The sequence below is a fragment of the Lactuca virosa genome, chromosome 7 (genome assembly GCF_052849685.1).
Source record: "Lactuca virosa cultivar CGN04683 chromosome 7, Lactuca_virosa_CGN04683_v6, whole genome shotgun sequence".
In the NCBI taxonomy this organism is placed as follows: Eukaryota; Viridiplantae; Streptophyta; class Magnoliopsida; order Asterales; family Asteraceae; genus Lactuca; species Lactuca virosa.
In genome coordinates, this window is record NC_136432.1 from 80,952,147 (window position 1) to 80,966,130 (window position 13,984).

At 33.4% G+C, this 13,984-nt stretch overlaps 1 protein-coding gene and 1 long non-coding RNA gene across 2 annotated transcripts; one reads left to right on the top strand and one right to left on the bottom strand.

The window, feature by feature from the left end:
* The first annotated feature begins 311 nt into the window (after positions 1–311).
* Positions 312–2,335, top strand: LOC145123612 (uncharacterized). The gene is made up of 2 exons (XR_013715212.1): positions 312–669; positions 1,577–2,335. It is a non-coding gene; the product is annotated as an uncharacterized LOC145123612 (long non-coding RNA).
* Positions 2,336–8,722: 6,387 nt separating this feature from the next.
* On the bottom strand, positions 8,723–13,740 carry LOC145125833 (protein unc-13 homolog). Its single transcript, XM_079061239.1, has 5 exons — positions 12,849–13,740; positions 11,865–12,740; positions 10,678–11,142; positions 9,930–10,119; positions 8,723–9,856 (listed from the first exon to the last, which is right to left on the bottom strand). The coding sequence occupies exons 1-5, from the start codon at positions 13,263–13,265 to the stop codon at positions 8,985–8,987; spliced, it is 2,820 nt and encodes a 939-aa protein (XP_078917365.1). The 5' UTR covers positions 13,266–13,740; the 3' UTR covers positions 8,723–8,984.
* Positions 13,741–13,984: the final 244 nt, after the last annotated feature.

The window sequence follows — 13,984 nt, forward strand, 5'->3', positions numbered from 1 at the left end:
TTTAATAAAAAAAATAAGATGGTGGATAATTATCTTTCTATACTGTATTAGCTAAATTATTTTCTACTCAATTCTAATTTTTTATTTCTACTCAATTCTAATCAAAATATTTAATGCAAATTAATTATATTAAAACAATATATTAATAAAAAAACATTTCTATATATTATAAAAATATTAAAATTCAACTTCCAATTTTATGTATTTATTATTTAGTCAAAATTTGCCTACTTGTTTAAAAAGTCAACGTCCATGACCCCTCTTTTTAGCCATCACCGCCGGCACAATTCAGTCACGTCCTTTCATACATTTCCAATTTCACCCTCTACATCTTTAAATCTTTGCACCTGAATACCTCATAATCCAAAATCCTCGTAGGGGTAGTTTCGTACTTTCAGGAACAACTGCCTAACCGCTGACTTCTCTACCATTTTTTCCTTTCCTTCACGCCTCCATCATTTTCTTTTAAGTGTCAATCTCAAAAAAGTTCACTCTCAATTCAAAACGAAAGAAAAAGAAAGGGGAGGAATCAAGAACACCAATTTCCCAAAAGATTTGATAATCGATACCAAGTATTCTTGATTGAATTTCGATTAGGGTTTTGGGAGAAGAACCTCTGGTTTCAGAAGCAACCGTCTGATCATATTCGATTCGATTCGTATTCCAAAGGTAAAGTTTCTTTCAATCTTCAGCTTTTTAATACTTTCAGCGTCTAGTTTTCAAGATTCTGTGATCGTTATGCTGGGTTTTGTTCGAATATTACTGGGTATGTATATTGTTTCTGGTTTTCATTTCGGGGTTTTGCTGTATCGGCGTATACTCAGTCTAGGGTTTTGGTTTAATTCCTTGGAAAGTTCTATAAAAATCGAGGCCGAATTGAAATCTTATACAATTCTGATTCAATTCCTAATACCCTATGCTTGATGAAGGTTTTTGTGATGATCTTTTAGTTTCTTGCATCAGTTTGTTGTTCATTTACTTGCATGTGTGTGTATATGTACAAGTATGTATTCATATTATGTGGGTTATCTTCGTTCTTTTGGTTTCATTTCTTGTAAAAACACCTCGATGGATTAATGAAATAAGAACAATGAATAAAGAAAGTGAATTTATGCTGTGAAAATGGTGGTTTTATGAGTTAATGCTTTCATGTACGCTTTTTCAGAAACAAAATTTGGTTATGAGTAAAAAGGGGGAATACAATTTTGATGAAAAAAACATCCATCTATAAGTACATCGCATCCAAGATTCAATGAAATGTGCATTAACAACAAATCTTGAACCCCTTTATTTGCAATTTCATTTCATCTCTTATAATTCACTTTCATTGCATTATTTTTTTTTTTTCCATCAACAACGTTTGGAGGGCTATTTTTGTCATTGACTCATTTTATTTCCTTCTTCTCAAATGCCATACACCATGTTTGATTTCATATCGAGTGTTAGCAATGTTAAAGATGCACACATTTTCATTTTTGTAGGTAAAATGACCTATTTGGACATATACATAGCTCCAAAATATTAATTATAATTGGTTTCCATGCATAATGCTCTCTTACTTTTGTCATTATTGAAGGGTATTATAGACATTTTGGCGATGACTCCACGAAGCAATCGCCCTCGTGGACTTGTGCTCAAATACGTGCTTCAGTTCGCATTGTTTGCAGCCTTCAGCCTTTGGGTACTATACCAAATCCGACAACCCAACAATGATATCATGCCACTCGGGCGCCACGTCAGCACCGACCATGTTTCCAACTTCTTGGGCCGAAAGGGTAGTTTCGGAATACCAAAGTCAACCCCTGTCTCTCTCTCAGCTTTGACTCTAGAAGATGTAACGAACCCCGGTGAAGAAGGCGAGATTGCTGCCCGGTATTCAAAAGGGATCGAGGAAGTAGAGTTTCGCAGCAAGGCGGGATCTTTAAAAGAGGGAAATGACGATAATGCCCTTGTGTTGACCGTGGCAAAGTCAAACATTAGCTATCCGGATGAAAACGGGATGCCACAACATATTCGTGACAAGTTTGTCGGGATTCAAAGTGTGATTGGTGTGGGCCACGAAAATGAAAGCAATGTCACGTTACAAGAGTCTTGACAGGTGGCATTGTTTGTAGGTTTGGTTTTTTGTCTTTTTTTGTACAGGTAAAAAAAGTAGATACTACTGATTTTACTGGTTTTCGTTTAGATGAATACAAAGTAAAAAGGTATTGAAATGAATGAAATGTTGATGGAATAACGAGCCTGATTTGTAGCGTAATGGGGAGATTATGATAAACTTTTGGGTGTTTTAGTATTATTGAAATATCGAAAGGTTTTAGGTTTCGTTTTTAAGAAATCTTGTTTGGTTTTAAGAAGTAAGAATTCTCTTTATATTAGTGTGTTTATGTAGTTTATTAGCATTATTAGTTTATTACAATATTTTTATGCCGTTTGGTAGCCTTTAATTTTTCGCAAAAATCCTTTGATAGCCTCTTAATATTTGTCTTTTAATTGTTCAGTTCTTAAAAAAATAATTTTTAAAAAAAGTTGTATCTGAATTAAAAAAACAATGTCTCCTACTTAATTAAAAAGGAAAGAGGTTATTGTTTTGATAAAATGGTTTCTCTAATCATATTTAATAACATTAATGATTTATAAAAGTATTAAAATGGACATAAATGTGTTAGACATCGCAACCCGGCCCGACCCATTTTGACATGTTCTAAATCCCACACGAACCAACTTTATTGACCCAGACCCATGCAAAACCCTGCAAAAGACATGTGAGTACTACTACCCAAGATTTGAAACTGATAGAAATATAACCTGAGAAACTCCTTTGAAATGATTTATCAAAAGTCCTTTAACTATTGAGTCAACCTTAAATATGGTTATATTTAATATATTTCTTGTTATCATCATTTCTCAAAGCCAACTAGATTTCCTTAGACTATTAGGTATGTGCAACTTGAAGTGGTGTTATAACAAGAAGCAACAAGAAAAGGGGGTGGTGCTCATCATGTTATAACACCCGTTAAGAGGAGAGAGATAGAGAGAGAGAATTTGTGCAGCCAATAGAAGATCACGTTTCATCTAGTAATGACCACAACAAGAAGCAACACAACTAGATACAACAAGAAAGGAGGGGGGGGGGTGTTCATCTTGTTATGAGTAGGTTATAAGGTGTCACATCAGCAATAATAACATTTCTCGTTGCCCATATCATATGCTCTTAAAATGTAAACTTTGTTCATAGGCTTTCATGTATTAATATAAACCTGAGGATTTTGGTAGTACATAAACTATCTGAAACGCAATTTATCATCTACTTAAGGTTAATTTGAAAAATTATCTAAAACTTATGATTATAGAAGTATTTATAATACCCTTAATTAAAGGTTAATTCGAGTCTGGGAAAATTTTGGCAAATGAAAGTTAATTTCACATTTGTTAGTTTTATCTTGGTAACAAGAATGTTATGGAAAAGGTATACAATCAACAACAAACATGACCTATCTTAGGCCCTGATGAAAAAAAAAAAAAAAAATGGTTTATATAGAAATTTCATGAATATTGTATATAATGTTATTGGAATATATTAAAAAGGAATACAACAAAATAAAGCCTAATAAAAATCAAACTTAGGTGTCATCCTAAAAGCAAATAAACACTTACCAATCAAAGCTACACTAAGAGTTGTAGAGAAAATTGTTCCTATTAGTTTATATGCATATATATCACCAACAAAAATAACTAGAAAAAAAAAATAAAAAAATACAAGATAGAAAGAGTCGAAAACGGGTGTTTTGATACTGAGGTTCGCACCAATAACAAACTGCACTAAAACTATTTTCTTAAAAAACGCCAATAACATTGTATATAATATAAAGTTAATAAGTTAATAGGATATTTTTGGGCCCTATTTTTTTCGGGGCCCTGTGTCATCGAAAACTTTGATCATTCCTAGGGTCGGCCCTAACAGCAAACTATATAATTGAAACAAACAAAATTAAAATAGATGTATTACAAGAATCACAATTTAGAAGGAAAAAAACATATTTGAATGTAGAATTACAACATATTATAACCACGAATTTGTGTAGAGATTGAGGTTGTCCTGGTATATTGGTATATAGGTCTGTCATGAGGATACAACAGTCAATCAAGATGTGATCTTGATTATGACGAATCAATACAATGTTTCCATGAGTATGTAAGAAAAACGAGGACAAATCCCAAATAGTTGTTTTCTTATTTACAAAGTTCCAACAAAGAATTTTCAATAAGAACCTTAATGCAATGATAACATCCAGATAACAATCCATAATTTCAATTGTAGTCATAATCATATTATCAAAATTGAAAAACGATTGACATTTTTTTTTCTTTTTCGAATTTATGGTATAAGAAAAAAATAAATATTGAGATTTTTCTTAAAAATCAAGATGAAGAGCTCAATTAAGATCCTTTATGTTCATATATATATATTTTTTATGGAGTTTTTGGGTTCGACCAAGAAATATGTATACATATATATTAGTTGTACAAAAATAATTATGGGCCCTTAAAATTTTTAGGCCCTGGTGCATGATTCAAAAAGTTACGCATACCCAATATCATATTTTATAATCATTATTATATGATATGAAATTGGTAAGCATGAAGTAATTGTATTTTTGTCGGATTTTAGATCTATGTTTTGTATAATCCACACATCTGTAGATGCATATTGCTAACTGATATTTTTTGTTTAATTAAATGTGTTAATGTTATTCTGGAAAATGTCAGTTTCAGATCATTGTTTAAAAACATACTAAGATGACATACCTGACTCCATTGTATCCGATTATAGCAATGGGATTGTGATTTACTGATTTTTGGTTTGATCATAGAGATGGAATTCCCATAAATAAAGGTAGATCTCTAATTCTTTGTAGATTAGAAAAACACGTCATTAGATTCATCAATTTCAACATACTTATTTAGAACAAGGAGATATTAATGAAATTAAAAGGCCAAACATGTAACTGGCAATAGTATGAAACATAACATAGAAAGAGAAAGAAGACACCTAATAGTGTTAAATAGAAAATGAAAATTAAACAACATGCCTTGAAGAAATTGTGGAAAACTTCCAAACTATAAAAATCCAAAATGACGAGCACATGGTATATAATTTGTACATTGATTGATCACATACCTACCCCCATCCAACCCAATCGATCAGTACATTACATGCAATAATGATATTGTACATGAAAAGATAACATAAGGGTAAGTTACATCTCCAATCCTTGATTCAAACACAACACAGAAGAATAAAAAGTATGCACCCAAAAATATCCAAACTATTGTAGGGATATGTCAACATCAATCCTTAACGATTTACCTCTAGTTGGTTCCCTACTTGAAAATAATGTTATATAGAATTGAAAAAAAAAAAACCTTGTATCCAATAATCTATTTAGCGAAAACAAAATCACACACCAAAAAGAAAGTGACCATAACCAAAGAAGTACCTAAATGCAACAACCTAAGAGTTATATGAATTGAACAAAGACACAACACACATAGTTAGAGTACCATGAACATATATTCACCACCATAATGACCGGTATAAGTTAGGTTTCTTTGCCTGATTTTTGACCCACATGTATGATGTTGCTTTTAATTCCTCTAGAATTAAAGGTGGTGAAGATACTTTGTTTTGGAAGATTTTGGCGTTTCTATCCTTCCATAAAAAAATAAAATCCACATTAAGCAATAGAAAAACACATCTAGAAGTTTGAGAGGCATCCCTTATTCCCAATATTAACAACATTTTTGAAGGATATTTTGGTACATAGGTCAAACTCGCATTGTTTAAATTACACCAGGAGAACAAGGACTACATATTTTTATCATTTATACGAGAGTATTCTACAAATCTAACATGGACCATTGGAATTTGTACTCCTTTATTCAAATAGATATTTTCTCCATCTCAAGTGTAGAGGTGCTCAAGATTTTTTGGAAAGGTAGGATAGAACTAATTCAACAATCCTGCCACAATAGATTCTATCTCCACAAACTACCTTCTTATCGAACATGTTAATCACATTTATGTCAAGATAGAAAAATTCCTAACCAACATTGGTAATAGACCTCAAAGTGATCCTTAGTCCTAGCTTGATAGTCACGAATTTCTTAGTTCGGATTGTAAAGTGTAAAGATTTAATGAATCTAGCCTAAAGATTGTGTGATGATTCACATTTTATTTGCCACCACTAATTAACTAGAAGTTCCAATCTGTTGATCTCAAGCTTCCAACGACAAGCCCATTATTTACTTTTGGACTTAGAATTTTATTCCAATACACCTAATAAATCTTGTTATTAGTGGTATTCCGCCCCAAATGATCTTTTGAGTTTTGCCTAGTCTTTTTTAAGGACTATGCTATCAAATACCAATTTGATAAGAGTGAGTCAACCCCCAATTTAAAAGATTTTGTTTTCTAAGACTAGATTCTATATTTGAATTTTATAAGGATGGACTCCCAATTTTTGGCAAGCGACATGTTAGCATCAATGGGGAATCCTGAATAAATGAATGGGAAGGATGTCGATTAAAATGATAATACGCATGTCATGGAGGCCATTTCAGTTTCAACGACAACAATGCCATACACCCAGTGGCGGAGACAATAGGGGGACATGCGGGTGTTGAGCCCCCCTAAGTCTCTTAATTTATGTATTGCATCTTGTCCATTCAAAGCCCATATGAGATCACTAAACCCCAAAAGCATCTCCCATTATTTTTTATGTTGTAATTGCCATCGAGTTTTTTTTTCTTTCAAATAACTAGTAATATAACAATAACACCAATATAATCTCTAAAATTTTGAAACATGTAAACTTCATTTAAAACTAATTAACTTTTTAAACAAAACAAAAAAAAAACAAGTTTGGTATTAATTTATATCTTCATAACTCAATCCTATAAAATTTAAAACCCTAAATAATTACCAGGCATAGGCATATCGTAGCCGCTGCTCACTATCTGTATCAATAAATCAATTCTTTTCAAGTTTGTTGTAAAATTTTGCTACTTTCGCTTCTGTTTGCATATAGATAAAAAGGAAGAAAACTATATCTGTATCAATAAATCAATTCTTTTCAATTGTTATTTTGGTTTGTTAAACATGCAAGCTTTTTCAAGATCACGATGAACTACTAGCCTACTAGATTGTTTTCGATGAATATACCCTACGTCTAATGATCTTATTACCAAGTACCAATCTAGAAAAAAAAAGAAAACATTGGGTATTTGTTTGGGATTGTTTTGAAGTTTTATTTTTGGTCTTGTAGTTTTTGTGCTTGTATATCGCCTTTGATTATAATGTAAGCCCCCCTTATTTCAAAATCTTGGCTCCGCCCCTGCATACACCTTGCTTTTTTAAGAAGTTTACCTTTAAACCCAATGTCAACTAAAAGCACCTAAGGATCCTAGCAAGATTGGAGAAGTTAATATATGTCTATTCACCAATAGAAATTGCATAGTCATCATAGAAAATGTGTGATATAACATTTTAAGGATTTTTGAAGGCGTGAAATATACCGAGTGAACATGTTTTAGACATAACCACATATATAGTGGCCTTTCATGAATATGATAAAGAGGAATATATAGAGTTGGTATACTTATCAAATGCCTCGTTGGCAGTTGAATTCTTTTGTTGAGGAACCCGTTCACTAAAATGGACATTCAACCGGAGGTGATACAACCTCTAATCCAACATCTCCAAAGAGAACTATACTCCATTTGTGACCGGATTTGCTTTTAAGTCTATTGAGGTCATATACAATTATTTTTGTATATGCATCTAAGTATACTTAGATGTTGATCACGTGTAAGAGGATATTTTAGGTTAAAAATCTTGAGTTACAACCCCTACTAATCTACCCATTGAATTCAAATTCACTGAAAACATAAACTAAATCTTCTTGAAGGAGTTCCAACAGTGGCGAGTCTAGAGTAGAAAATCACTAATTTTTCTATATATTTTTTTCTATACAAATTCAAAGATTTTTATAGGTAAGGTAGGTCCTAATTTTTTTTAAGATAAATCCCTAAAAAATTTGTATAGAAAGTTTTGATAAATTAAAAAAATTAGGTGGGTCCTAGGACCCACCTTCCTTATACCTAGCCTTGCCAATGCCATAATTGTTTCAAGAATTTGAATGTGAATCCTTCTTGACCAAATGCATTTTTATTTCCATAAACCCATCTAGCTTCTTTTGTTTCCAAAACCAAGAAGGATGAGTCAAGGAATGAGGCATCACAAGGTGAAAGACTTTTGAATAAAGAACTACACAACTTGGGTCTCGAGGATGGATTTTCCTTGAGTTTTGATGAGAAAAGTCGAAGTACTTCATCCTTGATGTTGGATGGTGTAGGTAACCCAATTTTTGTTAATGACCAAGCCATTCATTCTTACTCGATATGTGTTGTTATTGATAAAACCATGAAAAAAAATGTGAACTTCCTATCGCCTTCGATTCTCCATTTTATTTGAGATAGATACACTTTAAAGTCTCTACAGGTATAGGATCAGGATATCTATATTCCAAGCTAAATTGTAATGTTTTTCTTGATTTGATAATGGTCTAGTTTCTACCACTTTTTCAATACGATCGATGTTTTCAACAAGAACAAAGTCTTTTTCTTCAAAGTATATTTCAAAAAGGCCTTCGATAGTCTAAACTGGGAATACTTGGACTCCATTATGGAATATCCAGATAAATTATACACTAATAACATTTTCTACTTCATTAATGATTAAATGTTAGCATCAACCTTGTTGCCAAACGAATACACGATCAATAGATTATATCAATAAGAAAAAAAAATGGAATAAACCTGTCACGGTGGTTCACCAGAACCACCACAAATCCGGTAACTTTATATGTACAACTGCCGCCGTTCGCCGCCTATCAGAATCATTAATCAACACGATCATCTATACATCAAACGTTCTTCGGGAGATGAAAATTATTCTTAAGAAACTTAAAAGCAACCCTATCGTCACGATGACACAACACTCTCAAGATCGTATTCGGGTCGTTCCGATCCCACTCGCCGGCCTCCGGCAAACGGCCACCCTTAACCACCGCTAAAGCCTTACATTGCTGGATTAGGGTTTCGGTGTCGGTTGCAAAAAGGGGTAAAATACCTTCCACCGGAGCCGAGAATTTGCTTATCAATTCCGTCGGCAATCGATCGCCATGAGACCAGAAAAGATCGACGAGAAGATGGAAATCCTCTTGTATGTTGAAGGAATCTTGAGGAGTGAAATTACGAGAATGACCTCCGGCAAGCAAAACCAACAAAAACCCGTCGCATGAAGCTCTCATAATTTCCGTCGTTACCCTTGTTCTAACGCTATCGTCGTGTACAATTCCCGTTATTTTTTCAAGATTCTCTTCCAATTCTTCTAAAAAAGGTTCGATTCTTGAAGATGAAGCTCCATCGATGTATAAACCCTTCCAAAAAACATGATTTAATTCATGAAATACGAGTTTATATCCGGTTACCTCGCAGAGTTCTTGAATCCCGTCTTCACAAGCGGTTAAAGATAGGTTGAAGCTAATTTTATAGTAATTGACAATATTGCCCTCGTCAGTTGTTCTACTTCCAGTGCTTCTCAATTGTGCGACTACCCTTTCTTGGAAAATTTGTAATTCGTTACGAATGTAGATAAAAGTATTAACACGAACACATAATTGTAGTATACCACAAGAATCATCATCATAATCATAATCATAATCGTCTTCTGTTGTTCTATTTTCAGCCATTTGTGACAACGAGGGTATTTTTGGAAGAAATTTGTTTCGGCTTCCTGTAAAGGGGAAAGAATAGCTAAGAACATGAATTGTATATAAAGATTGAAATTTTTTGTAAAAAATATTTACCTGAAGTGGATTTTGCTTTGAAAATGTAATCTTGAACGGATTTATCGAGACCATTTGTTAAATCTGGTAGTAAAGCTGCATGGAGGGGTATTGGTAGTAAAAAGTATGCTTCCAATGTTTCACTAGTTGTTCTTAAAACTTCCACCACAGATTGACCAAATTGCCCTTGGTTTACTGTTGGGTTCCACACCTATATAAAAGAAGAAATGAATAGTAATAGTTAAATAAGTTAAAATAGGATTGTCATAATACACAAATAAGTTACGTTGCTATATCTTTTTAAAATAAAATTAAGCAAAAAAAAAACAAGAAGGGTAATTCTGTCATTTTACATATTTCAATTCCATTTCCTACCAACTAAAGAGAATATGAAATTAGATTCAATTTTCATTTCCTATCAGCCAAATAAAATATAGAATTGAATTCAAATTTCATTTCCTATCAGCCAAACAAACAGAATATGGAACTGGATTCAAATTTCATTTCCTGTCGACCAAACAGAATATGGAATTGGATTCAAATTTCATTTCCGCCAAAACAAAATATGGAATTGGATTCAATTTTCATTTGCTGTCAGCCAAACAAAATATAGAATTGGATTCAAATTTCATTTCCTGTCAGCCAAACAGCATATGGAATTGGATTCAAGATCATTTCCTGCCGACCAAACAGAATATGAAATTGGATTCCAATTCCTTCAGAAATATTCTGCTGACCAAACGCCACCTAACAGAAAAAGAAATCATACCTCTTTTTTTAAATTGCTATGAACCCATTGAGTAAGTCTTTCAACTCTTGTTTGAATCCAAGATTTGACCAAATCAGCAATCACAATCTCTGTTTCATAAGGACTCATTTCTTGAATTATTGACTTTCCACCATCTTCACTATCAAAAGAATCTTCAACAGACATTTGTACTAAACATTTTTCCATCTTATCAGCAGCTATGAGGACTTGTATAACATCTGGGGTCAAATCGGTAATACTTGAAATGAATGCTTTGACTTGTTGACCAAAACAAGAATGAAGAGTTGCAACTGCCACACCGACAGGAAGGGGATGGTGTTTTGCTAGTATTGGACTGTAAATCTCCTTTTCGGTGAAGGCTAAATCGGTAATTTCTTGGGCGATTACACATAGAGCGGGAAGTTGATTGAAATTAGTTTGTTGTCGTTTTGTTGATTTCCTACTTGTCATTAACTTTTCCATTATCTAATTTAAAAAAATAAAATCATGTCAAGATTGATATAATCGGCGTGATTAAATGATTGAGTATTAAGAATAGAAGGGATTATCACAAAAATAACCAAAATCGGTGGTTACATTTTAGTAAATTGACCGGCTTTTTGACTTTTTAACAAAATGACCATATATTTCACAACGTGTCGATTGCAAATTGACAACATATCTTTTTCTTTTGTGAAATAAAATCATCATTACACTAAATATGAATAAGTTTGCAATATAATTACAAAATATGATTTGATTTTCAAATAAATTTAATGTTTTTCATGGCGGGGACCATTCGTAAAGAAATTGGTGGTTATTTTTGTTAAAAGGTAGAAAGGTAGTCAATTTGTTAAATATGGTTTTATTTTATATATTTTAGCAATGATCAAATGATTTTTAGCATAAATAAATAAGGTCAAAATAGAAAAACACAAACAATGTGAGTAAAAATTATCATTATTTTCAAGTACTATATTTTTTAAGAATTGTGCAAAGTTTAATGGTTATTTGAAATCAACATTGTTATAAAAGCCAATTTAGGGTTAGTTATTTAAACATGGAGCAAAATAGTGTTGATGGGTCAACCCATCATGATTCGTTTGACCCATTATCCAACCCGCCCATTTTGCCACCTCTACATGTAAGCATTCTAACATGACAAATAAGCAATATTTCAAGAATATTGTGAAAAGGCGAAAACTTGCCTGACTAAAAGCCATTTTCATTGATGATCGGATGTAAGTGTCAACTTTCCCACTTGCTTCATAAACTATTTTCCTCATATCATCATCACATGAACTTTTTTCTACCATTAATTCATCTGCTAATAACCCAATCGATAAAACAATATGCATCAAGTCAACATTGCCTCTATAAAAAAACTCACGATACCCAAAAAGCCCTTTCTCAGCCCACTTAAAAATAAACATTAAAGTAGAATTCAAGATCTTGGAATACTGAGTACTAAAACCAGAATCAGAATCAGAATCAGAATCTGCATCTTCCTTAATTTCCAACAACAAATTAGCACAAGCAAGAAGCAAATCGTTTTCAACTTGCCCTGTGGAAAGAAAACGATTGAATAAAACCCACAAGAAACAAAGATTATGGAACCTCTGATTAATTCCGAGAATACCCCAAGTCCTTTTTATGAACTCTAACATCTCATCGATTTCGTTGATTATAATTGTTGGGGTTTCAATGTCGAAAAGAGATTCAAGAAGGAATTGGTAAAGCCGAAGATTCAATGGAATCCCATCTGCCCAATGACACATTTCGGAATCATCACCTGATCTACAAGCAAGCTGATTTGTTACACCACGAAGGGTTTTAACTTCTTCACTGTGTTTTCCAGTCACCATGTGATGTTCATAAGCAGTGTGTATGATTTTGGAGAGTTGTTGAGCAGATGAATCATTCTTGTCGAGGGGTATTTTGGGGTGAAGCAATAATCCGAGTTCAAGTATTTTGAAATTTCTTCTTTGCCATTCGTTGTATTCGTGTTGAGTTTGGAAATCGGAAGATTTGAACTGGTGTAAAAGTTCTACGGGTAAAACTATTGATTCGATTCTCCTGCCAACCTGCAAAATGTTGGTTTTATTAACTTGAATCTCGAAAATTGGTAGAACATGAATGTATATGATGGAAGAAAGAAAGAAGAAGGTAGTTCGAGGAATTGAATTGATTACCAGTTCAGCAGCGATTTTCAGTAACGCAGGCCTAACCCTACAATCGGTTTCATCCGAAATCTTCATCTGAATTCTCATCATCTCACCAATTGTTGGATGCCGATTTGTCTTGTTCACTGGACTCACCGGAGCAGAACCTGAACCCTTTTTCTTCTTCGGAGAATTTAAACCCAATGATCTTTTCACCTTGCTTCCGATCGAGAATGTTAATGACCGCTGAAAAGAAGGGCCTGGTGGCATCCAATCGAATAATCTCCCTGAATGAGAAACGTAACTCAGCAGCCTACCACCGCCGGGGATTCCACAAGCCCCGGCGAAGATCTCGTAGGCGGTTTCACGGAGCTCGGAGTCAGATAGATCCAAATCCAAATCGCCAAAAGGGTAAAAAGGTTCATCGGAAGGCGGTACAGGAATCATATAATCAGTTTGCTATTGTTGTTCGTCGTCGTCCTCGTTGTTGGCTTGTTGTTGATGGATGATTTCTCCGGCAGCCTCTTGGGGGAAGAAATCAAAACAGCAAAATCAAGGGTTTTCTGCACATAATTTTTGGTATAATTCTTCGCAGTAACATCGACAATCCATTGAGAAAAGGTTATGAACATGGAAGGGACTCAAGGGAGGTATGCGAGTGGTGGACGGAGAAAGATCGGTGGTGGAACGGAGGAGGAACGCCGTGCAGACGGAGAAAGTCGGACCCATGGACCAACGACCAGCGTCCATCCTTTTCCTCGTCCCCTGACGTTCTTTCATTTGAGAACTTCCCGGGAAATTAAAACCGCCAAAAGTTTTCTTTATTCATTTTAAAAGTACATATTTTTACTTGTATCATCTAAATTCTAAAAATGAAATAATCAAATATTGAGTAACCAATTCTAAATAAACCCCATACATGTGTAAGTCTCACCCCATGTCTTTGAGAAAGAGTTTATATCAAGCTCATCATAAATTTTTTAAAGAGTTATTAACTAAAATAAGCATAGTTTTAGCCATTAGCTTACTTTGTAACATAACTTTTAGACAATATTTAAAAAACGATAATTTTACCTAACTTTTTTTAACAACAAACATTGTGAATTTTATTAATCTTTGTGAATATGACATATTTTTGAGATGTGATGTCAGCTCGCTGAAAAATA